Source organism: Eublepharis macularius, chromosome 8 (assembly GCF_028583425.1).
Source record: "Eublepharis macularius isolate TG4126 chromosome 8, MPM_Emac_v1.0, whole genome shotgun sequence".
Lineage (NCBI taxonomy): Eukaryota > Metazoa > Chordata > Lepidosauria > Squamata > Eublepharidae > Eublepharis > Eublepharis macularius.
Window position 1 is genome coordinate 122,095,815 of NC_072797.1, and position 26,686 is coordinate 122,122,500.

At 45.4% G+C, this 26,686-nt stretch overlaps 1 protein-coding gene across 1 annotated transcript in view; it reads left to right on the plus strand.

Moving 5' to 3' along the window:
• SVEP1 (sushi, von Willebrand factor type A, EGF and pentraxin domain containing 1) overlaps positions 1-26,686 on the plus strand; it is a 313,507-nt gene that overhangs the window by 98,114 nt on the left and 188,707 nt on the right. The window contains exons 39-43 of the mRNA XM_054986548.1: positions 6,223-6,378; positions 8,123-8,186; positions 21,120-21,293; positions 23,745-23,921; positions 25,283-25,453. Coding sequence (XP_054842523.1) covers positions 6,223-6,378; positions 8,123-8,186; positions 21,120-21,293; positions 23,745-23,921; positions 25,283-25,453 — 742 coding nt within the window. The remainder of the gene's footprint in view (positions 1-6,222; positions 6,379-8,122; positions 8,187-21,119; positions 21,294-23,744; positions 23,922-25,282; positions 25,454-26,686) is intronic.

The window sequence follows — 26,686 nt, forward strand, 5'->3', positions numbered from 1 at the left end:
ATCTGTAGAGAGACTGTGAGAGTCAAGCTACAAGTGACGCCTTACACAGGTTGGACACTTGTCAGCTTACCTCAAGTTTTGATGGGAAATGTAGGCGTCCTGGTTTTACAGCTTGGCTCTCCATTACAGCTGCAAGACCAGGATGCCTACATTTCCCATCAAAACTTGAGGGAAGCTGACAAGTGTCCAACCTGTAGCAGGTGTCACTTGTAGCTTGGCAGTCTCTCTACACGAGACACCTCTCCACATGTTCGTCAAGTAGAGGGAGATGCAATGTTATCTGGGAAGCTTAGTTTAAAAAAAGCCAGCAGAGATCACTCCTCAGAGGGTTTGGCAATTTCATCTTTGCCTTCTCAAAGGCTCTGTCAATTTCACCTCTCCAGTCTAAAACTGTGTGGGATCACAACCAGAGGGCAGCAAGGAATGGAAATGGGATGGAGCGACCTTCCAGAGCCAGGCTTGGACCTGGAGAAGTTCTAATGGACTGAAGTTTCCCTTCTGGCATTTCACAGCCCCTTCACACAGCTCCAGTGTATAGCAAAGCCTTTCCCTCCCGTCGGTCTTTTAAAACTACCCTTCCTGGCTAACATCGCATCTCTTGGCACATGTTCTTCTCGTGTCAGATGTCTTGTGTAGAGAGACTGTGTGTTACATTTTTCTCATGTCCTCCCAGGTTTGCATGATCAGGCATGCATTACAAGTTCCACAGTGGGAATTTAATTCCCAAATACATGCAGGCCAATTTGGATTAGGACTGTAGCGCCCGGAGAGAAGGTGGATAAGCCTCCCCTTCATTGTTTTTTTATCAGGAAAATGCCTGGGAGAGCCACTGTTTGCCCCCTGGGGAAGTCATGTGTTCTGACCTAAGCACCCTCTGTCCACATGCCACGATCCCCGTCTGAATCAGCCCAACACAGAACTCACAGTGCACACCTAATCACATGGAACTGGGACAGATATGAAGAAAACAATATATAGTTAGGCCTGTGATTTAGGAACTTGCTTTTAGATGCAGTTAAATTCCATTATTAGAAAGACAATTTCGGGGTTCAGAATTCTGAACATTTAGAGCAAAAAAATGTGATTTAGTGGAAATCTTGCGCCTCATGTTCATTCCGTGTTTTTTTGTTTAACCTAATCTAAACTAGTCCTTATGTAACCTGATTGTGAGAGTGGTTTAATAAGGCTCTTTGATGCCTTTAGTTCATGTCTTTTGATTACTAACCACCAAGTGTTTGCCTGATTCAGTTTTCTCTTTTCAAAAATCCAGAATAGCACATAGAGCATACGCTCCCTAATCCTGATCCAAAGCACCTTTGTGTGCTCTGGTACACATACAGTTGTTTTAGATTTTAGATTCTTCATTCTCTCTTGCAGAAGAAGCGGGTCTGCACTCACATACATTTGCAGACAAAGGTTTGTGGGTCCCAGAGCCTAATGCCTGTAGGAAATCACATGCTGAGGTGCTGCCTGTTGCAAACTCTTTTTAAAACTCTTGCACATTTTTAAAAGCATATTTCAGGGAATGCTGAGGCATTAGTGTTTTGAAAACAAAAGCCCTGGTTTGTCTATTCAATCAATTAGCCGTAACACATTTTTAATAGGTTACTAAAACAGTACAGTATGCCAAACTGTCCCAGGAGTCACGAAACAGCCTCATTCAGTACCACCTTAGATCGTATCTTTTTGGCTGCGAGTGCAAACTGAGAGACTCTATAGGACACATGATTATCAGTGTCAGATAATAAAAACAATCTCGATTTCAGAGTGTGTGTTTGTCACTGATAGGATTCTAGCCAAAAATTTAGCTCTGGGTACACTATATAATGCCAAAAAATTATTATATATTGCAGCACTAGTGTATATACAATCAATATAATCACAACAGTTTCAATTCAATTCAATGTGACTGCAATGTATCCAAATGGAATGAGAGAACCAAGTCCCATATATTGAAGGAACCTCTTTATCACACAGCGTCAGGCTGCAAACGGTGCCAATTAAGGTTAATTGGTGGCGTCCAAAGTCTATGAAGTCCAGGGTGGCGACGAGCTATACCGGTCTAATTCCTTTCGGCTCGTTTCAGACGCGGTCCTTCATCAGGCCACCAGTGTCCTACAATTTATATTACAATCCATCAGAAAGCAGCCCAGTAATGGCTGTCCCTGTGTTCCCGTCTGTCAGTCCATACTTACAGTTAGGCAAAGTATTTCGTATCCAAACTCAAATAGCATTCAGGTTTACATTCAGGTTTACATTCACAGATCCAGCTCCCGAGTTAGGTACGGGGGGCGTAGGTATCATCCATTAAATACAAGCCTAAAGGCCAATTGCCAATTACCATACAGTTAGTTCATTTAAAGGCATATCAGTACCAAATACATTATATTCCGTTACACTCCAAAATGACTATTGTCTAAAGAGGACCCTTACACAACAAAGGGATCTGGGTAAGGGAGAGGGGGGGGAAGGAAAAGGGAGGGGTAAGGGGAAAAGGAGAACGGGGGGAGGGACGGGGACGGAAAAGAAAGAAAACAGCAAGAATAAACCGGAATCGAGGAAAAGGAGAGGCCGAAATGGGGGAGGGAAAGAAGAGAGGGGAAGGAGGAGGAGGGAGGAGGGCGGGGAGGAGAAAAGCCAAAGAAACGGGAACCGGGAGGCAAAAGGGAAAATAGGGGGGGGGGAAGAGGAACAGGAGGAGGGAATGGGGTGAAAGTTTTTTATTCACTTTGGAAAGAAGGGAATTATTTATACATTTCTAAGATTCACACATGAGGTTCAAAGGAACACCGAGTAATCAATATCGTTGTTCAAACCCTCTGGGAACATGGTATCTAACCTAAAGATCCATCTTATCTCTGCTTGGAGGAGCGTGCGTTTGTTAAAACCAGGGCTCTTTACTACTTCCAGGACGGAAAATCTAAAAATTCTATCCCCTCCGTGTTTCTTCCGAAGGTGCTGATAGAGGGGTGTGTCTTCGCTATGGTTTTAACCCTTGATAGGTGTTCTTGGATACGAAGGCGCACAGAACGACTAGTGCAGCCTACGTATGACATTGGACAACAACATTGTAAGAGGTACACTACATTGTGTGTATTACAAGTAGAGAAGTCTCTAGATTTTATTGGATTCTGTACCTTGGGGAACTTCAGTGTGCTGAGATCTACACTGAGGGCACACACACTGCAGTGGCCGCAAGGGAAATGTCCGAGCGGTAAGTTAGTTTGTTTAGCTCGGTCTGAGAAGTCCGAGTGTACTAAAAGGTCTTTAAGGCTCCTGGTTCGCCTGTACCCAATGCGGGGCGGAGCCGAACAGCCCGGTATACCTGACAGGACGCGCCAATATTTTTTGACGATTTTAACTATCGATTCCGCTAGTGGGGAATAATCGATGGCCCAGGGGATACCCCGTCCATCGACCTCACGCTGTCTATATGATAGTAAGTGTGAGCGGGTGCAACGGTCCGCTCTCTGTTTCGCCCGGGAAATCACCCAGGTTGGATATCCCCGCACCTTGAAGTCATTAATCATCTTGTTAGCTTCTTGTTGGTAATGGAATTGGAACGATGCGTTCCTCCTGATACGTAAAAATTGTCCCACCGGGATGTTCTTTTTGAGCACCGTCCTATGGTAAGAATTATACTGCAGGTATGCGGCCCTATCAGTGGGTTTCCGAAAGGGCTTAACACCCAAGGACGTGTCTGTCCTCTTGAAGACCACCACATCTAAGAAGGGGATACTCTGATGGCTGCCCTGGTGTGTGAAGCGTATGTTTTCATCTAGTCCATTTAGCCAAGCCATAAAGTCCTCTACTACTGATGACGTGCGCATTATGCAAAAAATGTCATCAATGAATCTTCTCATGCAAATCATCTGTTTAAAGAACGGATTCGCCTCTGGGTCATACAGGTATTTATTTTCTAGAGCTGCCATAAACAGGATTGCAACACTGGGGGCCGCGGGGCAACCCATCGCGACCCCTTTAATTTGATAATAGTACTGGGTCTCAAAACGGAAGTAGTTTTTCTCCATAATAAGGTCCAGGAGGTCCAACAAAAAATTGGTGGGCGGAAAGGGGTTGGGCCTATTATTCAAGGTCTGTTCTATGACCGTCCTGGCTTCATTATGGGGGATCGACGTGTAGAGAGATTGTACATCTAGGGTAAGTAAGTATGCTCCTGTAGGGACCTCCATGTCTTCAACTAATCTTATGAAATCAGTGGTATCTTTGATAAAGGATTTAACTGACCTCGTCAAAAAATATTGGCGCGTCCTGTCAGGTATACCGGGCTGTTCGGCTCCGCCCCGCATTGGGTACAGGCGAACCAGGAGCCTTAAAGACCTTTTAGTACACTCGGACTTCTCAGACCGAGCTAAACAAACTAACTTACCGCTCGGACATTTCCCTTGCGGCCACTGCAGTGTGTGTGCCCTCAGTGTAGATCTCAGCACACTGAAGTTCCCCAAGGTACAGAATCCAATAAAATCTAGAGACTTCTCTACTTGTAATACACACAATGTAGTGTACCTCTTACAATGTTGTTGTCCAATGTCATACGTAGGCTGCACTAGTCGTTCTGTGCGCCTTCGTATCCAAGAACACCTATCAAGGGTTAAAACCCATAGCGAAGACACACCCCTCTATCAGCACCTTCGGAAGAAACACGGAGGGGATAGAATTTTTAGATTTTCCGTCCTGGAAGTAGTAAAGAGCCCTGGTTTTAACAAACGCACGCTCCTCCAAGCAGAGATAAGATGGATCTTTAGGTTAGATACCATGTTCCCAGAGGGTTTGAACAACGATATTGATTACTCGGTGTTCCTTTGAACCTCATGTGTGAATCTTAGAAATGTATAAATAATTCCCTTCTTTCCAAAGTGAATAAAAAACTTTCACCCCATTCCCTCCTCCTGTTCCTCTTCCCCCCCCCTATTTTCCCTTTTGCCTCCCGGTTCCCGTTTCTTCGGCTTTTCTCCTCCCCGCCCTCCTCCCTCCTCCTCCTTCCCCTCTCTTCTTTCCCTCCCCCATTTCGGCCTCTCCTTTTCCTCGATTCCGGTTTATTCTTGCTGTTTTCTTTCTTTTCCGTCCCCGTCCCTCCCCCCGTTCTCCTTTTCCCCTTACCCCTCCCTTTTCCTTTCCCCCCTCTCCCTTACCCAGATCCCTTTGTTGTGTAAGGGTCCTCTTTAGACAATAGTCATTTTGGAGTGTAACGGAATATAATGTATTTGGTACTGATATGCCTTTAAATGAACTAACTGTATGGTAATTGGCAATTGGCCTTTAGGCTTGTATTTAATGGATGATACCTACGCCCCCCGTACCTAACTCGGGAGCTGGATCTGTGAATGTAAACCTGAATGTAAACCTGAATGCTATTTGAGTTTGGATACGAAATACCTTGCCTAACTGTAAGTATGGACTGACAGACGGGAACACAGGGACAGCCATTACTGGGCTGCTTTCTGATGGATTGTAATATAAATTGTAGGACACTGGTGGCCTGATGAAGGACCGCGTCTGAAACGAGCCGAAAGGAATTAGACCGGTATAGCTCGTCGCCACCCTGGACTTCATAGACTTTGGACGCCACCAATTAACCTTAATTGGCACCGTTTGCAGCCTGACGCTGTGTGATAAAGAGGTTCCTTCAATATATGGGACTTGGTTCTCTCATTCCATTTGGATACATTGCAGTCACATTGAATTGAATTGAAACTGTTGTGATTATATTGATTGTATATACACTAGTGCTGCAATATATAATAATTTTTTGGCATACTTCCTTTTTCTTGTTGTGTACTAAGTCGTTGTGGAAGTGTACTCTTCTCCCTCTTTTTTGGTTACACTATATAATGGACAATAAAGTAGGTAGTGGGACAGGTTCTCCACTGTAGGTAATCCACAAATGCAGGTGCAATGTTCCATGGGGCTGTGAGAATAACGCCCTGCCAAAAGAGCTGTCTGCATCCTCTGAAAGCGCAGAGCAGTGAAAGGCACTCTGAGGTTGTGATGAGAAATACGGGCTAGGTAGGGAGATCTTGAATGGTCAAATTTGATTAGTTTATACCAAGGAGCTGCCTTAGATTTTGATATTGATAGCCGATCCATCACTGCATCTGACTTATAGATCACATTTTTAATATTTTAACATAACTTGCTGAATTCTCTTCATTGATACCTGGATTGCTTAACAAAGTTTGAGATACTTTCTCCCCTTTTTAGAACAACGGTAACTGGATACCATTATTGTCAAGTGATATCTGTGTGCCTGTGTCCTGTGGAAAGCCTGAAGTTCCAGAACATGGAATAGTGACTGGCAACCAATATAACTACAAAGATGCAGTGTTTTATCAGTGCAGTTCTGGTTATGAGTTGGAAGTAAGTCACCCTAGTCCTTTCTGTGGTCTGCTGGTTAATACGTAATGCAGTAGATAATATAGTAGATTTTGATCGGGAAGGTCCTTTGCTTGAGCCATTCTTTCTTAGGGTGGCATCTTACATAATGATTTGTGCTTGGGGAGAGATGCCAGAGACTGAAATATGTGCTACTTTGATTATGAAGCGTGCGTGTCATTTTACTTGGATTGTTTCTGCACTCGTGATTTTTGGTCTGGAATTTACCATCATTCGTTCAGTTGCTGCCGTAAGAATGTAAATGTTCTGCTTGATTAGACTAGTGGTCCATCTAGTCAACGACCTGTTTCTCACCATGTCCAAATAGTTGCCCTGGAAGACCAACAATCAGGGCATAGCATCCAAGGTCTTCCCCTGATGTTGCGTCCTACCACGGGTATTCAGGGGTTTCCTCCTTCTGAATATGAGAGCGGGACCACAAGTGATGCCTGACACAGGTTGGACACTAGTCAGCTTCCCTCAAGTTTTGATGGGAAATGTAGGCATCCAGGTCTCGCAGCTTCGCTCTCTGACTGCTGTCCAATGGACTTTTCAACTGTCACTTGTCCAACATTCCGCCAAGCTGCCTACATTTCCCATCAAAACTTGAGGGAAGCTGGCAAGTGTCCAACCTGTGTCAGGCGTCACTTGTGGTCCCGCTCTGAGATTCCCTTTACTCACCATGCCGAACCGTTGACATTATGGTGGTACCCATGTTATCCTCCCAGAAGAGGTTTGTGGTATATTCCTGGCTTTGAAAGGAACTGCAGCACTAGCGTATCTAGTGTGGGACTGGCAGAGTGTTATAAATGCCTGCTGCACTAAAGACTGGGAGCAGTCATGAGCTCATAAAGGGCTTTTTTGTTTATAAGTTTGAAGAGAAAGGGGAAGAGAATCCCATCTGATGCTCTCAGCCGGTGCCCCAGATCCTGAGTTGCAAAGTATGCCATACAGCCTGTCCAACTACAGGAAGAAAAGGAAGTGACAATTGGTTCTGTGTGCAAGGGGTGGGGGCAATATAAAGTGTGTTCCATGCTGCTTTCTTTGAGGGAGGCATGCGTGCATATGCATATGCACACACGGCCTGCCCTCTCCAGCATTCCTCTTTCCAGGAGCAGTCATCCAGATCCAAGATTGCAAACAGCCTATCAGAAGAACTAGCTCAGCAATGTAGCCCCTTCTGAGTAGCCTGTGCTTCCCTCTGGCAACGGCTGTCAGTAACCACATGCAGTTAGAAGTTATACCTGTACTGCCACCTATTGGAATCTTGGCCTTTTGCAGTAAAGAAAAAGTGCTTTGCATTTGGAGAGGAGAGAAAATGCTATAAAGGGAAGAACTAATAGTGCAATCCTAAACAGAGTTACAGCCTTCTAAATCCATTGAACTTAGTGGAGTTTAAAAAGTGTAATGCTGTTTAGGATTGCACTGTAAGTCTCTATCTAGGAGGTTATTTTAATGTCGTTTGCTTCCATCAGTTAGGTACAGTCCAATATGGTAAGTGAAATTTAAAAAAAAAAAAAAACTGCCACTATGTAACAGCTAGGAGAAAAGTTAATGTTTTATTCTGCCTGTAGTCTTTGACCTCAGGAAAGGTGAAATTTTGGATCAACAACCATACAGCAGTTGGAGTCAATGAGTTTCTGGTTTCTTTTGCTTTGCTAAAAATGTGAGATAATAAGAAATGATGGGTAGTTCATGCTGTTTCCTGAATATTTCAATTATCTGACAGGGTGATGCAGAACGTACTTGTGAAGCGGATAAGCTATGGAGTGGAACGATGCCGGTGTGCCAAAGTAAGCTATGCATTAATTTCTTGCACATCTGCTTCACCTTGAGCGTGGCTTTTTAAATGAGAAAAATAGATATTCATTGATCTGTATCCAGCCACGCTGTTAAAGAGAACTTAAGTCTTGATTTCCCCCCCCCCCACTGCGTCCCTTGAAATTTTGTTCCTGGGCCAGTAGACTCTCAGGTACAGCATTGTAGGAGTCTGCAATAGGAAGGGCAATTGGCAGAAAATGCTATGCCCTCTTAAGAATAGCTAAGGGCACTTTAAATGTCTTAATGTGGCTAGATAAATGTCATTGGGTCATCTGCAGTGACTCCCTTCCACTTAGATGCATCCTATGACAACATCCCACCAAGTCATTCTTTAACGAGAAAGCCTTCCTTCAACAAATAAATACTTTTCTCCATCAGAGGAACTCATTCTTCATTGGCAGAACTCTTTCTCCCTTGAAGGAAGACTTAAGTCATAAGATCCAACTTAGAGGAAGGGAGGCCTATTGGGAGCCAACCCAATGCCTCATTTTTAAATAGAAAAATGCCTTTGCGAACATAAAAGGTCATCAAGGGAATACCACTTATTTTAAATAGATTTAAATACAATCTGATTCTAGAGGAACGAGATCAATGCCACAAGTAGCAATTATATTCATGTCTGTCTTTAGATGTAATGATACAAAGGATGCAGTGATTCAGAAAGTTGTTTTGCTGTTCAGTCATTTGCCAAAACTGCAACCCAATGGTTGCTGGATTTTCAATCCATCATCCTGCCCAGTAATTTGCTTTAAGTGCACAGAATGAGATTGTGGAACTGTGCCGCCCACAAAGGCTGCAGGATGTTGTTCAGTAAAGGAAGTGGTGCTGCACACAGGATCTGGAAGTTGCGTTACAAATGTTATTAGCATGCCTGTTTAGACATCTACAAATTACAGGCCTGACGGTTAAGTTTATTTAGTGCGTTTGGATTTTTTCTCATTTCATTCTGCCCCAAGGGCTCAGCTTAAATGTCCAGATATGAAGATAAATCTTAAATCCACAACAAACAATCTATCCCTACCCATAAAGCATTAATGAGATCCTTTCCTTCCTTTCCTACCGGTTGTTAGACAGGTTCAGTAAGCTAGGTAGAATTGACCCAGGTGCAGTGCTATACGTCTAGCTCCTTTACAGAAATCATTTGGCATTGCTCCCAACCTGGGCCCCAACACACAGTAAACTTACATTCCTAGTTGATGATCACCTGCAAGCTCGTTCCTATCAGGCAAATGAACAGGCCTGGGAAATTTGGGTAGTTCTCCTCCCCCCCTCCTTTTTTTGGTAAAGAAATCACAACAAAAGGGCCATCTGTGTGTTCCCATTCAGAGATATCCTGTGGACCCCCAGAAGCAATAGATGATGGATCCGTTATTGGCAAAGATTTCTTGTTTGGTGATGAAGTTCTTTATGCATGTGATCAGGGATTCGAGTTGCAAGGTCCCAGTCGTAGGATCTGCCACGTTAACAAGAAGTGGAGCCCTTCAGCCCCTACGTGTGTGAGTAAGTAGAATTAGTGCGTATGGACAGAATATTTGGGGGGTGGAGTGAAAGAAAGCACATTTGGGGGGGGGGGAAGTCATATTCAAACTATTTGTTCCAAATGAAGATTTGCTTTTTCTTCGTTATGGGTTTGTTCTATAAAGAACTGATAGAGAGATGCTGGTAAGACAATTATAAACCATTACAAGATTTATTGATTTCTTTAATACTGTCAGACAAAATTATCCTTTTGGGGAGGAGGAGGAGGATAAATTACATTTGATTTATATACCACCCTTCAGGACAGTTTAACGCCCACTCAGAGTGGTTTACGAAGTGTGTTGTTATTATCCTCAGGACAATTACCCTGTGAGGTAGGCAGGGCTGAGAGAGTTCTGAGAGAGCTGTGACTGACCCAAGGTCACCCAGCTGGCTTCATGTGGAGGAGTGAGGAATCTCTGGTTCTCCAGATTAGAGTCCTGCCACTCTTAACCACTACACCAAACTGGCTCTGATGAGTAATTTGGGTCCAGCAAAAGTGCCTCTGGAAACATACAGCTCTCTCTGGCCATTGGCTGTATCAACTATGTTGGCTGGAGAGTAACTAGGGAAAGGAGAATGATGTATGCCTTTTTCATGGAGCTTGCCATTATATAAATACTGTTCTGTTTGGAGCCGGCAGCATTCTTTGAGTGAATGCTGCTTCAGATACGGATTAGAACTGTGCTTTATATGTGTATTTGTATTCTTTAAACCAGGGGTGAAAGTAGCTTAGATTTCTTACTGGTGCTGTCTAGTAGAATTGGGGGCTTGAAGCAGAAGATGGGAGGCACCTGGCCATGCTCTTACCTGTATTCCACACTGGCTTGTACTGGCTTGTGTGTAGCTTGAAATTGCATTGAAATTAACATTCAAAACAGCAGAGAAAGGATAATGATCAAGCTAAAGACTAATGTAATAATAATAATAATAACAACAACATTCGATTTATATATCACCCTTCAGGACAACTTAATGCCCACTCAGAGCAGTTTACAAAGTATGCCATTATTATCCCCACAACAAAACATTCTGTGAGGTGGGTGGGGCTGAGAGAGCTCTGAGAGAGCTGTGACTGTCCCAAGGTCACCCAGCTGGCTTCAAGTGGAGGAGTGGGGAATCAAACCCGGTTCTCCAGATTAGAGTCCCGCACTCTTAACCACTACACCAAACTGGCTCTCACACCAAACTGTAGAGCAATAAGAACAAGTGCCAGTTATAACCAGCCCCATCAAAAGATTCAGAAGGCCTGGATGAATGAAAGCATTTACATAGGTGCTTAAAATGGATAATGCAAGCACCTTGGTAGTGTATTGCCGTAAAGATAGGTAAAGGTAGTTTGCAAGCACCAAGTCATTACTGACCTATGCGGGACGTTGTCAGACTGTGGCTAGATAAGGCTCTTCCTACAGGTTCCCCTTCAAAAGCAAACAAGAGTCCATTGTTTGAATAAGGAAACTTTACTGCAGAAAAGGTCCATTATAGTCCACTGTCCTGAATAGGAGACTCAGGATGGTACACGATCATTGTTACCAATGAAGGGCAAAGCACGAGGTACAGAGTAACAGTTACCCACTGAACCAGCCTCCCCCCACAGTTCTCAAAACAATATCTTTCAGTCTTGGGAAGTTGCTCTCTCTCAAGGCCAATGCTTGGTGGAACGGCGTTAGACAAAACAATCTCCTCCGGTGAGAGATCTGCCTGGGAAGTGGTGCACCTGTGGGAAAGCACTTAAACACTAGAAGCATTAGAAAATGGAGTCAGTACAGTTTACATATACATTGGACCTGACATTCTGCCCCCCTTAAAATAGATCCCCCCCTGGTTTATATGGGTAACGAGTATGAAAAGCTTTGGTTAATCTAGGAGCATGAACATGTGCAGAGTTCACCCATTCATCATAACCAGAATCAAAGTCCTTCCACCTAATGAGGTAAAACAGCTGTTTACGTTTGAGTTTTGAGTCCAGAATTTGTTGCACCTCATAGTGTATTTGGTCGTCTATCAGAGTAGGGATGGGTGGAGCTTTGACATGCCAGTTATCATCTGTTGGAGCTTTCTTTAAGAGGCTGACATGGAATGTATCATGAACATGGCGCAAATTCTTGGGCAAATCTACTGCAACAGTCACTTTATTGATTACCTTGCGCACAGGAAAAGGCCCTAGGAACTTTAACGCTAGTTTGCGGCTGGTCTGGGCTAGTTTTAGATTCTTGGTGGAAATATAGACATGATCTCCAGGTTGTAATTCCCAACCGGCCGCACGATGGCGATCTGCGTATTTTTTGTAATCCTGTTTGGCTTTCTCGAGGTGTTGTTTGATGAGAGTCCATTGTTGAGCTGCCTCCCCCCACCATGAAGATACATCTGGCGAACTAGAAGAATGGAGAGGGGGAGCGTCTAGCGGGAAAGGGTTGAAGTGAGCTCCATATACAATTTTGAAAGGAGTCTCCCCTGTGGAAGCATGCACACTGTTGTTGTATGAGTATTCCGCGAGAGGGAGAAGGTCCACCCAATTATCTTGCTGGAAATTTATATAACAACGAAGGAATTGCTCTAAAATCTGATTAGTTTTTTCGGATTGCCCGTCGGTTTGCGGGTGGTGGCTTGAGCTGATTCCTTGTTCAATATTCAACATTCGCAAAAGCTCCCGCCAGAAGTTGGCAACGAATTGTCCGCCGCGATCCGAAATCACCTTGGACGGAAAAGAATGTAATTTTACGATGTGTTTTAAGAATAAATCTGCCAATTTCCGCGCGGTGGGTACAGCAGTACATGGAATAAAATGTGCTTGTTTGGAAAACAGATCTACCACTACTAAAATGCAATTATGTCCTTTTGAATCGGGCAGATCAGTGATAAAGTCCATGGAGATTATTTCCCAAGGTCGGTTAGGTGTTTCTAACGGTTGCAGGAGGCCCGGAGGTTTTCCTTTCCGAGTTTTGGCGCTGAGGCAAATGGGGCAGGAACCAACATATTGGGAAATGTCTTTGCGCATGCCCGGCCACCAGAATTGCCGTTGTATCAGATGCAACGTTTTTAGGTACCCATAGTGACCGGCCGTGGGGGCATCGTGACATCGCTGCAAGACCTCCCGGCGGAGGCTGCCGGGGACATAGAATTTGGTCCCGGCCAACCAGTCCCCCTGTGGGGATTGAATCAGTTTCGTTTTGGGCGCTTTATCCCCCTCCTTTTCTACTTCAGCTTTAAGTTTCGTTTTCCAGTCTTGGCTGTGTGGGAGGGGCTGGCTCGCTCGACTGCGGGTAGTTACCACGCCTCCCAACTGCTTAGGTGAGAAGACAGTGTCTATAGTCTCCTCCCGTTTGCTTTTGTGTTGGGGCATGCGCGACAGGGCGTCGGCCAGAAAATTAGTTTTGCCCGGGAGGTAATTTAGAGTGAAATTGAATTTGGAAAAGAACTCTGCCCATCGTAATTGTTTGGCATTCAGTCTGCGGGGGCTTCGAAGGGCCTCCAGATTTTTATGATCCGTCCACACCTCGAAAGGGTGTCTCGCCCCTTCTAGCCAATGTCGCCAGTTTGTGAGGGCTGCTTTGACAGCAAAGGCTTCCTTCTCCCATACATTCCAATTCCTTTCAGCCTCAGAGAACTTCCTCGAAAGGAATGCACAAGGCCGTAGCCTTTCATCCTCCCCCTTCTGCAGTAAAACCGCCCCAATGGCCGTATCGCTGGCGTCGACCTGCACTATGAAGGGAGAGTTTTCGTTGGGGTGGGAGAGGACGGGTTCTGAAACGAACTGTTTTTTCAGGCATTCAAAGGCTGTTTGGCAATTGGAAGTCCATTGTATTTTGGAGGAGGGTTTCTTTGCCTGGTCCCCTTTGTCTTTGGTTCTTAATAGGTCTGTTAGGGGGAGCGTGATTTGGGCGAAATTTGCAATAAAGTCTCTGTAAAAATTGGCAAAACCCAGGAAGGACTGTAGTTCCTTACGGGTAGTGGGAGTTTGCCATTCTCGGATCGCTTGTATTTTAGATGGATCCATCTTCAAACCCTCTGAGGAAATACGGTAACCAAGGTAGGTGAGTTCGGTTTTGTGGAATTCACATTTGGCTAACTTGATGGGCAGTTTATTTTTCATTAATACAGCCAGAACCTTTTGAACTAGTTGGATGTGGTCCTCCTCAGTGTCTGAGTAAATTAATACGTCATCAAGGTACACCACAACTCCTTTATAGAGGAATTCATGTAAGACTTCGTTTATCATGGACATAAAAACGGAGGGGGCTCCCGCCAAACCAAACGGCATAACTAAGTATTCAAATTGTCCGAGGGGCGTATTAAACGCTGTTTTCCATTCATCCCCTGCCTTTATACGAACGTGGAAGTAAGCATCTTTCAAATCTAATTTCGTAAAGATCTTACCTTGGGCCACGACGTTGAGTAGGTCTCGGATGAGCGGGATGGGATAGGCGTTGTTGGTTGACACAGCATTAAGTCCTCTAAAGTCCGTGCATAGTCGGAGTCCCCCATCTTTTTTCTTCACGAAGAGAACTGGAGCCGCATGGGGACTATTGGCCGGGCGGATGAATCCCCTTTGGAGATTGGTGTCGATGAATTTCCGGAGCTCCTCCCGTTCACGGGGATTCATGGGGTAGAGTCGGCCTTTGGGCAGGGAGGCCCCCGGCAATATCTCTACTGCGCAGTTGGTTCTTCTGTGCGGGGGCAAGGTATCTGCTTCCTTTTCGGAGAAAGCGTTCAAGAACGGCCAATAATATTCAGGAATTTGTTTTATGTCCTCCCGGGTGAGAAGAGCCGTTTCGGTGTGGGATGGATCAGCGCCCCAATTTTGGTCCCATCAATGGGTTTTACAATTCGCGTGATTGAAGGTGACGCATCCTTCTGCCCAATTAATGTGGGGGTTGTGATCACAGAGCCACTTGCTGCCTAAGATTAACGGGTATTTGGCCGTCGAGCTAATAATGAAAGATCTCTTCTCCCAGTGTTGGCCCATGCCTGTGACCACTGGAATGGTCTCGGTGGTAACAGGGTTCATGTTAGTGCCATCCATTTGTTCAAAAATAACTGGGTTCTTCAATTCGCGGACTGGCAGGACCAATCCGTTGACTAAGGCTGGGGCGATGATATCTCTTGAACAGCCCGAGTCAATAAGGGCTTGTACACGAATGTGCATCTTCCTCTCCGGGTTCAGTAAAGTCACTGGCATGAATAGTATGGACCCAGGCGGCCGGTCCCGTGTTGGGACGGGCTTGGGGTGGATCTGTCGTTTGGGCCCTTTTACGACAGATCCATTTCTTTTCCCGACGAGGGGCTTTCTGGATTCCCCTCCACACCTGGGGAAGCGGGGTTGTATTCCATCACCTCTTCCGCCTCCAGCCCCCTTTCTGAAGCTGGTCGCTGGGAAGCGCCGCGACCTCTGTGCGCTCGTGGAGCTGGAGTCGGGCGTTGGAGAGTAGGAAATGGAGCCAGGGTTGGACGCCGTAGTTGGAGTGGAGGTCTTTGCACAGGCCGGTAGGGGCATTGTGCTGCAAAGTGACCGGCTTGTCCGCATTGCAAACACAGCCCTTGCTGCCATCTAGCATCTCTCGCTCCACGAGTGGCGTATCCAGCGCCCCGTCCTCCCCTCTGTAGAGTCAAGGGTCTCCTTTGTCCCGTTTGTTGTTGTTGTTCAACCAAACGGACTTCCAAGATGCGATTCTCAACTTCGCATGCAAGTTGGATCCAGCCTAATAGCGTAGGAGGATTGTCCTGCATAAGGGCTCTATCTAAAAGTCTCGGGTTTAGCCCTTGCTTGAATAGGATAATCTTGGTGGATTCCTCACACCTAGGGCATTTGGCAGCTAGTTGTCGGAATTTCGTAATATAGTCTCTTGCCGACATGCTGCCTTGTCTAATGGCTTGCAATTCCGTTCGGGCCCTAGTTTCCTCTAAGGGGTCCTTGTATTGTGCACGAATAGCATCCACCAACCCCTGGAGAGTATTCAGTTCTGGGGCCCCAATATTGTAGAGACCTACATACCAATCCGCAGCTTTGCCTTGCAAGCGAGAACCGAGATGCTCAATTTGGCTGGCCTCGCTACCAAAGAGGTGTCCCCACCGGTTGAAGAATTGCACCACTTGCACTAGAAAAAATCCTAGCTTGGAGGGATCTCCATCAAAAGTAGCTTCCAGTTTCACCCAGCCCATCGGGAGGTCTTGTCTGGGAGCCGGTGCAGGGTAAAAGTCCGTCGGAAGCATCAATGGCCTTTGAGGTACGAGGATGGGTCGTTGGGGACCCGGTTGTGGCAACGGTGCTGGTTGCGCTGGCGGCGGCATCACCGGCTGAGCTGGCGGTGGCGGTCTTGGTTGGGCCGGTGGCGGTAACGCTGGCCGAGCAGGCGGCGGCAACCGCGGCCGGGCTGGCGGTGGCAACACCGGAGGCGCCGGCAGTAGCGGTTGAGGTGCAGGTGGCCGTCGCGGTTGGGTCATGATTGGCCGCTGAGGGGCGGGTTGGTGGGGTCGTAATGGTATAGGCCCCACCGGTTGATTTGGAGGTGGTAATACGGGTTGGTCCGGTGACAAACGTATTGGTTGCTGTAAAGGTATTAGTTGTGGTCGAAGCGGAAGGGGCCGCAGCGGCGAAGGCCTGATGGGTGGTGGACCGCGCGGGCTTGCCCCTCCCGGCGTCGTTACTCTGGGAAGCAGAGGCTGATCTTGAGGCGCCGGTAGACCTTCCCTTGGGATTTGCTGAATGGGGACAACTTCTGGCGGTTGCTGAGGCAATTCCTCCCTAGGAGGAGCCGGAGGTTCTTCTGATTGATCCGGCCGGACCGTTATTGGAGAAGCGGGAGGGGGTATCACCAGCGACGCGGGTGGACGGCTTGGCCCTTCTTCCCCGTCTCTAGGCCCCTCAGCTGGAGTCTCCTCGGGAGGTGGATCCCCGTCCTGTTTAGGGGTTTCCGTTGGGGCTTCTCCAGGTACCTCAACTGGAGTATCCCTGCGAGGCGGGACTTCGTCTAGTTTAGGAAGTTCCGCGGGGGGTTCCCCTGGTTCCCCAGGGCAGGATTCCTCCTCACCTGAAGGCGGCGGCTGCCACGGGGCGACATCCATCGGATAGGAAATAACGCTTTGGAGAGTAGCTATTTGTACAGCCATTTCTTCTGGTGATAGTCTCTCTCCTGCCCCCATCGCTGCGATTAGATGAATGGCATGAGCCAAACTTTCCTCCATGTCGATCAGTTTAGCTTCCAACTGTTGCATTCTACTTGGACCCGGTTGCCCCATCGTGGAACCTCCCTCAGTTGCAGTCACCGGGGAAAACGGCCCCCAAGGCGGAGGGTCTCCGTGATCGACTTGCGATCTCGCTGCTAGAATTCCTTTGGCTAGGCCCGTCACTGCCGAGATGCCGGAATCCACAGCATGGGTGCGACTTTGCATCTGCACCCAACTTTGTTCAGGAACTTCCGTTGGCTCTTTCCACGGGGCAAGTTCCGAATAATCCCAACTCAGGGCGCCGCGGCGGGATGTGTCCCCGTCCGTCTGTACGGTCGTCCTGTTCCAAAACAGCCACGGTTGGCTGCTGTCCAATTCAGGGACAGTCTCTAGGCTTCGGCGCCCGTCCATGGAAGCTCGTGGATGTAGCCCACTGGCCCGGCGCTCTCTCGTTTCTCGGGGTCTGGCCCCCCACTCCGACGGCGTAGGTAACGAGATCAAGGGGAGAGCGGCAGCCGTCGGCCTTGTCCCCTCACTGCCGAGATCGATGAGAGGCGGAGTAGTGGTCGAAGCTCCGGTCCCGGCTGGCACCGGTTCCTGAGGTTCTTGGTGTTGCGCTGGTTGACTGTCGGGAGACGCATACGGATCAAACAAAGGATCCCTGTCCGGGACAACTTTGGATTCCGCTGGGCCCGACTCAGGCAGGATTGGTAACAAAATGTCAGACTGTGGCTAGATAAGGCTCTTCCTACAGGTTCCCCTTCAAAAGCAAACAAGAGTCCATTGTTTGAATAAGGAAACTTTACTGCAGAAAAGGTCCATTATAGTCCACTGTCCTGAATAGGAGACTCAGGATGGTACACGATCATTGTTACCAATGAAGGGCAAAGCATGAGGTACAGAGTAACAGTTACCCACTGAACCAGCCTCCCCCCACAGTTCTCAAAACAATATCTTTCAGTCTTGGGAAGTTGCTCTCTCTCAAGGCCAATGCTTGGTGGAACGGCGTTAGACAAAACAATCTCCTCCGGTGAGAGATCTGCCTGGGAAGTGGTGCACCTGTGGGAAAGCACTTAAACACTAGAAGCATTAGAAAATGGAGTCAGTACAGTTTACATATACATTGGACCTGACAGACGTCGCATCACAACATTTTCTTGGCAGACTTGCGCTATTTTAGTGTACTATGTTATTTTAACTGGAAACCATCTTGATTACATATATATAGAGAGAGGCACATAATAAAATTTAACAATTACTACCTTAGCGTTTAACTCCAATATTATTAATGTCCATTTTCAGTCGATAAAAATTGTAACTCATTGGTACTTACCTCCGGTTAGGATAAAATGGATAGCCAGTTCTTCTGCCGTTAAATGCTGCAAGTGTTGTGGCCATTATGGAGATTTTATACATTGTTGGTGGTCTTGCAGCTTCATTCAGAATTAATGGGAGAAAATAATACAACAGATTTACAAGATAACAAGTTTTAAAGTGCCTTTTTTTCCTGAAGCGGTTTTATTAAACTTTGGGTTAGTAGGAACTCCTAACCAAAATGTATTAAAGTTAGTTATGATTTTACTATCAATAGCAAAATCCATTCTTGTTCTTCGTTGGAAAAGTAAACTTCCTCTCTCAGTTGAAGTTTGGCAAACTAGATTATGGATTTATTTCATTTTAGGGAAACTGTCAGACAAAATGTGGTGTGCAATGTGTAGCAACTATAAATCTACCTTTGTAGAAAAATGGCACCCTTTAATAAGCTATCTGACAGAAGCTGACCTTCTCCCGAAAGATTCAATTTATCAAGATACGATACATTTTTAGAATTATTACTTACTGGTATTGATGTGGTCATGTTGGGTTGTGCCATTGGTTGTGTTTTGGATGTTCTTTTTTGTTAACTTTGAGTTTTGGGCTTGTTAGTTTTGGCGTGTTGTATTTTTCTACTTGTAATAAATATTTAAATTAAATTAAACAATAATATCCTACTTTAAAAGATAGTCTCAATAGTCATTCCAAATGAACTCCCCTAAATTTAAGCATGCCCTGACCTGTTTTGTCATATCTCGGAAGCTAAGCAGGGTCAGCCTTGGTTAATTGGATGGGAGACGTCCAACAAAGACCAGGGTTGCCGAGACAGGCAATGGCAAACAATCTCTGTTGGTCTCTTGCTTGAAAACCCCACCAGAGGCTCTCTGCCACAAAATTTAAGTATACTTCTCCTTTAGCAGGTTCAAGTATAAACCTCATTTCATATACGGCTCACTTTTTGCTCCTTCTATGCCTTCTTAAATGAAGGGGGGAATAATGCGTGGTATAAAGATGAATAAACTACAATAAATACGAAGAAGATGATAAAGGAAAGATTCTTTTCTCTTGCAGGCATAAGTTGTGATCCACCTCCAGTAGTAGAAAATGCGTTGTCTATAAACTCAGGAAATACATTCAGAAGTAACGTATCCTTTATTTGTAATTTTGGATATCATCTGACCGGACCTGAAAATGTCACATGTTTAGCCAATGGATCCTGGAGTAAACCGCTTCCCTCCTGTGAAGGTTAGTAAGTCATATTTTATGTTACTTAGTCTTATTAGTTTTTCTTATAGTTGGGAATGCAGAAATGAAAGACCCAAACAGCCCCAATTCTCAAAACTGGTGAAATATACATACTGTCTCCTCGGAAATCCATATCCATAGAGGCAGGAATGAGGATTTGGAGAGATACAGAGGAAATCCCTGAGTGTAGTGTAGTGTAGTGCAGGGGTGTGCGATCTGAGATTCGTGATCTGGCTAAATAGCCAGATTTATGCCAATCCAGCATAGCCCAGCTATGTTGGATCGCATTGGAGAATTCTAGATCAGATTCGGGGAGCTGAACTCTGCTGAGCTGGATTATTTGGCCACAGGAAGTCACAGCAGAGGCAGAGCAGCAGCAGCAAATGAGAGGGCAGCTGTGCAAAATGGAAGTTAGCTCCATGCCTCAGTGGGAGAGCAGTGTGAAGCTGGCAGAGGGCAGGAGGCAGCAGACAGAGTGGATTCCTATCCCACCCCTCCATCCCATCCAAGCTCCAAAAGAGCCTTTCAAGCTGCCACTGGCCACCTTTTAAAATTCTGCAGCTCCAACAAGCCTCACTCCCCCCCCACCCTTGCTTCAGTTTGGAATTCTCGTCTTTTACATTGGGGTTCTCTCGTTTGACGTTGGGATTCTCTGGTTTGACATTGGTTCACTTGCTTCACTTTGGTTCCATTGGGCTTTGTTGGTTCAGCTTGCATGGGAGTAGGACTGGCATTTGGGACTGGCTTATGCCCAGGGTTGCCTTTGCTTAAAGTTTCCATTTGCCTAGAAAGCCTTGGAAATGTTTCCCCCATAGGAAACAATAGAGAGTGGCTGGGCGCAGCTTGTTCAGGGGCCCGCAGAATTGGACCCCAAGGTCCAATCTTCCTGAAACTTGGGGAGGGGGGAGGTCTTTAGTGGACAGGAAAGAGTAAGTTCCTGCAAATTTGGTGGAGTTTTTTTGAAAAATGACGCACACCCCTGGATAATTTTCCCCATAGGGAATAATGGCTAGAGAAATTTGTGATACTCTAACTGGATTAGAGAATCTGACTTGGATGTCAAAGATAATGAATTCTTTTGGTATCCTTGAAATCTAGGTGCAGATCACCCAATTTTTTTGATGCACTCCCCTAGTGTAGTGGCCAGTGTGTCAGACTAGGATCTGAGAGATCTGGTTCCAGGTCTCCGCCCTGCTGTGAAATCCAGCGGGTGACCTTAATCCAGTCACTTTCTCTCAGAGCCTAGCTACAAGTGACGCCTTACACAGGTTGGACACTTGTCAGCTTCCCTCAATTTTTGATGGGAAATGTAGGCATCCTGGTCTTGCAGCTGTAATGGAGAGCCAAGCTGGAAAACCAGGACACCTACATTTCCCATCAAAACTTGAGGGAAGCTGACAAGTGTCCAACCTGTGTAAGGCATTACTTGTAGCTTGGCTCTCAGCCTACCATATGTCACAGCATTGTTGTGAGGATAAAAATAGCAAGGGATCGATCATGCATGCCGCTCTGTGATATCTGGAGAATGGAAAGATAAAAAATTGGTCCGTGTGAGGTCTTCAAAATTCTCTGGGGGGAATAAATTCTTGCTATTCTTTTTGTCCTGATTAAATGATTTAAGTTGATTGTGGAAAAAATGGCCTAATTAACCTATCACTTTTTAGAGACTAGATGTGAAGATCCTGAATTTATAGAAAATGGAAAGGCTCTCTATGAAAACAACACCCTGGGCAGCCGAGTTGCATATTACTGCAACAGAGGGTACAGCTTGGAAGGAGAGCCTCTTGCTGAGTGCACAGAAACTGGAGTTTGGAGCCACCCCATGCCTCTCTGCAAACGTAGGTGCTTTTTAAAAAAAATAATGGAAACTGGTTAACTTTAAGCAGCTGAAAGTTGAATGCTGCTTTTTTAAAAAGTTCTTCTAATTTGGAGGGTACGTGCGTGTGTGCGTGTGTGTTAATGAGATGGCTTGACTTAATAAACAAAACCACAGCTTCCATTTAGTAAGATCTGACCAAGGTTGTTAAGGATAGGACATTTTGGAGGTCATTAATTAAAAGGGTTGCCATAAGTCAGAAGCAACTATTCCTTATAATGAAATTCACATGAGAAGAAAAAGGTGCTTTGTGATGTGGTGCAGGATTATGACATTTGAAAGATCACACATTGGAACTGGCTCTATGTGTCTTGAGATACAGATGTTTGGAACAACTCCAAACAGACCGGTTATTTTGTGCTTCAGTCTTTATCTAGTCCCATTGGTGGATGTTATGCATCAGGTGTTCACTTATATGCATAAGTGACCCATTCTTGATACTGGCACTGATCTTGAAAAAGTTGTAAATACCTGCTCATGTAGCTTAAAAATGGGCAGATAATAGTCCTTGTGGGTGCCTAGGATAATGATGATAAAGAAAGAATAAGAGGCATCATGGTCGCTTCCACGTGTTCCTTTTTTTTCGGGCTTTCTCTGTCCTGGAGCCGAGTCTTCCCAACCTGCTTTCATAACTCACCTTCCATACGCAGCATCCTTGTGCATTTCTTGTGTGTGTTCGTAGCAGAAGGAGGAAAAGTCCCAAAACAGAAAGCGCGTTCTTTTTGCACCTCATCACAAATGACGTCGGTGCAGTCCGGCCCAACTTTCCTTTTATTTTTTTGAGCACATGCAGGATTGCACTATATCGTTGTCCTGTCTTTCAGTTTCTGTAGAAACTGGGCATGCGTAGTACTCCATTCTCTACCGTTGATTTTTCTAAAGTTTTAAATGCAAAAGTGTTTAATAAATATGCGAACAGTAGAGTAGCGCAATTGCACGATTTCATATCCTCCTACTATATAAAAGGCAAACCGTGTTTCCTAGCACTCGCTCCTTATCCCCACAGAGGTGCAGTATGCAAGGATAAGAAGCGAGTGAGGGGCAAAACAGTAGCTCAGCACAGGCTGCGGGAAGGCTCAGTGTGGCAGCGAGGCCCTCCCAACATCCCACAGCAGTGGGGGTGGTGCTCCCTACTGCCTCCGTGGGGTCTTGGGAGGGGCAGGCACAAGCCAAGTGGTGGCTGAGGGATCAGAGGAGGAGGGAGCCCCTGCTATCTTCCCCATCCCCCTCTTGATTGATGCCGCGGGGAGAGGCACAGGGGTGGGGGGAAGCGCTGCTAGGAGCTGTTATATTTTCCAAAACAACAGGCTTTAATGCTAGTTCGAAATAAAACCAGAAATGGCATTCTGTTCCCAATGTTGTTCCTAAACTGATAGTCTGATTGCTGAGTGGTCCAGTGTAGCAAGCACTGCATCGTAATGGCGCAAGGGCCGTTTTTAAAAGTTTTTTTAAAAAAGGGAGGAGGACTTAGAGGATCGTGCATGCGAGCCAGACACTTGTGTGTGGGGGGGTAATGGCAAGAGGAGGGGTTGGAGATTTGTGGGAGGGCACTTCAAAAGCGCGAAAAAAGCTGCATCAAAAATGAAAACGGAACAAAACAACTTTCACAAAAAGCGCTCAGAACCCGGGATCATGACGACCTGCTCGTGCATGGGAGAGGGTGACGTACGTAATGAGTAAGATAACCCACCAAAGTTCTGTTAGCAGGCCATTTCATTAAGGACGTGTGGAAGCGACCCATATATGCTTTGTCCACCTGGAGCTGTCCCCAGCTGAGTCACACTTTTGATCTCCTGGTGTAACTTATTTTAAAGACCACTTTAGCACCCCTTCATATGCTAAAAACGTTATAGTCTTCCTTTAATAACATCCAGGCTTCACGTTTGACTATAAAACAAAATTCAAATGAGTGACAAACTTGTATCCCCCCGGCCCCCTCCCCAAAACCCCTATTTTTTTTTTCAAAAGAGTCTTCAATACTCAGAAGAAGACATGTGGAAATAGACTGTTTAAGCCTTTCTCCCTTGGATCTGGACATTTCATATCTTCCCTTCGCAGGTGTTCTTTTTAGCAGAACACTTGCTGGAGGGAAATGGGCTAAGAAGCCCCTCCTTCACACACAGGTCTTCCACTGAAAATGGGCAGCTCATGTTTGTTTTAAGAATGTTGAGGAGAAATTACACTGGATTATAAGGTATATATTCTTCCCTAAGTAATAAATAGAACAAATAGAAACAAGCCTGATTCTCCTTGGGCTGGTTGTATAATATGACTAGCAGTACAATCCTAAACAGAGTTCTGTCCTAAGCCGGATTCACTTCAGGGGCATAACTCTAGGATTGTACTGGAAATAAGGAAAGGAATTTAAATGTGCATTTAAAAGGATTTTGTTTGCTTATCTTCCTTCACACAGCAAATCCATGCCCTGTGCCTTTTATCATTCCGGAAAATGCCCTCCTATCAGAGACAACTTTTTATGTGGGGCAAAAAGTCTTTATCAAGTGCAGACAGGGCTTTCAGCTTAGAGGACCGTCTGTAATTACGTGTAATCCTGACGAGACATGGACCCCAACTACAGCTAAATGCGAAAGTAAGTACAGCTTTCGTGGCTGTTTTTAATCATGAATTGTTTATAATATGAAACCATTATTTGTTCAAGTGAAGCTAGAAAACAAAGCAAGAAAGATGTTGTGAACACTGATACAAATTAATATGTTCATAAGCACATATGAGCAGTGTTTCTTGTGCCATCGGGCATTACTAGTGGTCTGAGACAGGCATGCCTTGGAATAGCATCTGGCCTTCTGTATCTGGACTATTATTAGTGATTGGTGAATTCCTGCACATCAGAACTGGCCTCAACAAATTAAGCTGTTTTCTCCCCCCAAAAATTGCTTCGCTTTTCTCAGCGCTTGTTCTGAACTTCAGAAACTTTTGTCATGCAGTATCAGGAACACAATAGGTTTTCCAATTCACATGTTTCAGCCTCAGTATCCTGGAATATGTAGTTCCTGAGAACTACGTTACCCAGAGTACTAGATGCCTACGGCTCTGCCAGAGTAGGATATGATATAATGGGGCGTTGGGGATGGGAATCACTCTTCCACCCACCACAAGAGCCACAATCAGGTAAGTGGATGGATGGGAGGGAGTTCTTCTTTGGTTGAAAATATAATTAAAGCTGAAGAACAATTCTGGTTATAATCCTCACCTCACAGCCAAGCTACAAGTGACGCCTTACACAGGTTGGACACTTGTCAGCTTACCGCAAGTTTTGATGGGAAATGTAGGCATCCTGGTTTTACAGCTTGGCTCTCCATTACAGCTGCAAGACCAGGATGCCTACATTTCCCATCAAAACTTGAGGGAAGCTGACAAGTGTCCAACTTGTGTAAGGCGTCACTTGTAACTTGGCTCTCAGAGTGGAGGCAAGCATCATAAACTGCTGAAGTTTGCGATCTGAATCCAGTGTTTACAGACTTTAGCGGTATCCATAGTTATTGCGCAAGTAAACTGAACATTGTCTTTCCCCCTACTGTGTATTATTGGGACTTGCTTTCTAGTCTTACAACCAATTGCATGGGGGAATTTGCCTAAGAAAGCAAAATAGCTTTAGCTGGCCTGGTCCACAGGCAGGTCCGTGCTTATACTTGTTACAATATGCTTGAATATGTAATGCTGGGACAACCTGGCCTCCACAGAAAAACCTCGACTGGCTGAGCACAAGGGGTGAAGCGGGGTAATATATAGGACAGCAAAATACCTTCAATCAGTCCTACAGAGAATCTATACTAGGGCATGGGTGTAAATTTATTTCATTTATTTCCAAAAAAATCAGACCTGGTTATAATTAATTTTCTGCAGACTCAAGCCCTTAATAGTCTTGTGTTCTATGTGGCATTGTGAGCTACTTTGGCATTTAATTGCATTTCCGTTATCACGTTTGTTCAGAAATATCTTGTGGGCCACCTTCTCACGTTGAAAACGCTTTGGTCCGTGGAACGTTTTTCCAATATGGAGACGTAATAACCTATTCATGCTACAGCGGGTACATGCTGGAGGGCTCCCTTCGAAGTGTTTGTTTAGAGAACGGAACCTGGACGGAGCCACCGGCTTGCAAAGGTAAGTAGCTCTGGCATAAACATCGCAGCTTCAGATGACAGAGAGGCAATGTGATGTAGTGGTTAGTGCCATTCTAGGATCCGTGAGACCCTGGTTCAGACTCTCACTTCACCATGAAAACTTGGTGGGTGATCTTGGGCCAGTCACACCCTCTCAACCTAACCTACCTTACAGGATTGTTGTGAGGATAAAATGGAGTAGAGGAGAATGATGTAAACCACTTTGGGGCCCCATTTTGGGGACAAAGGTGGACTAAGAGCCAAGCTACAAGTGACGAATGACACTTGCCTGGCAAGCGAACAGACTCACATGTATTCCTCCCTGTTCACTTGCCATTCACTTGCTCTCCACTTGATCAAGTGGAGAGCAAGTGAACAGGGAGGAATACATGTGAGTCTGTTCGCTTGCCAAGCAAGTGTCATTCGTCACTTGTAGCTTGGCTCTACAAATGAAGTTGTTGTGGTTGTTGTTATACTTACAGCCTACTCTTCCAACGCACAGGTTCAGAGCAGATCACATCAATGAATACAATATAAAAGCTAAAAACAGGTAGCATGATAAAGTCTACAAATGATACAATTCAGTAAAAGTACAGCAGCACACACATTGCACCAATCCATCAACATCAAAAACCTGTAGGGAGGGGTGGCCACTTGCCAGAAGTAAATAAATTGAATAAATATCTTCTGTTGGACTGCCTACTGCCATGTTCTGTTAGCATTCTGTTTGCCCTTGGAGAGTGTTTGGGTTATTCATCCCCAGCAAACAATGAGCAACTGCAAAAGGAATTTTCCTCCCCTATTTAGTATATTAAATATTGTGAATTATTCTTTTACTGCTGTCCAAACCTGGGCACTAGAAAAGAACCAAAGGCACAAAAGGTCTGTGTTCTCTTTTCGTACCGGTTGGGGTAGATGGGTTCAGTAGTGCTTTATAAATAACAAAGCCCTGTCAGAAAGACCTTCAATGCCTAAGCCTTTGAAGGGCCTACATCAGAAGCAACATGAAAGCAGCCAGTATCTATGATTCACACAGAGCATGTACGCCTTTAGCACTTTAGCAGTGTTAAGAAAAAGCCCCCCCTGAGCAATATACATTGTTACCCAGTGAAGAGCCTATTAATTAATATGTGTGTTCTGATTAAAAGGCACAGCTTGTGTTCATGTCAGTACTTCTCCAAACTGTTTCTATGCAAGGACGGTGCGCTAAATTCTGGCTATCGTTCAGCTCTCT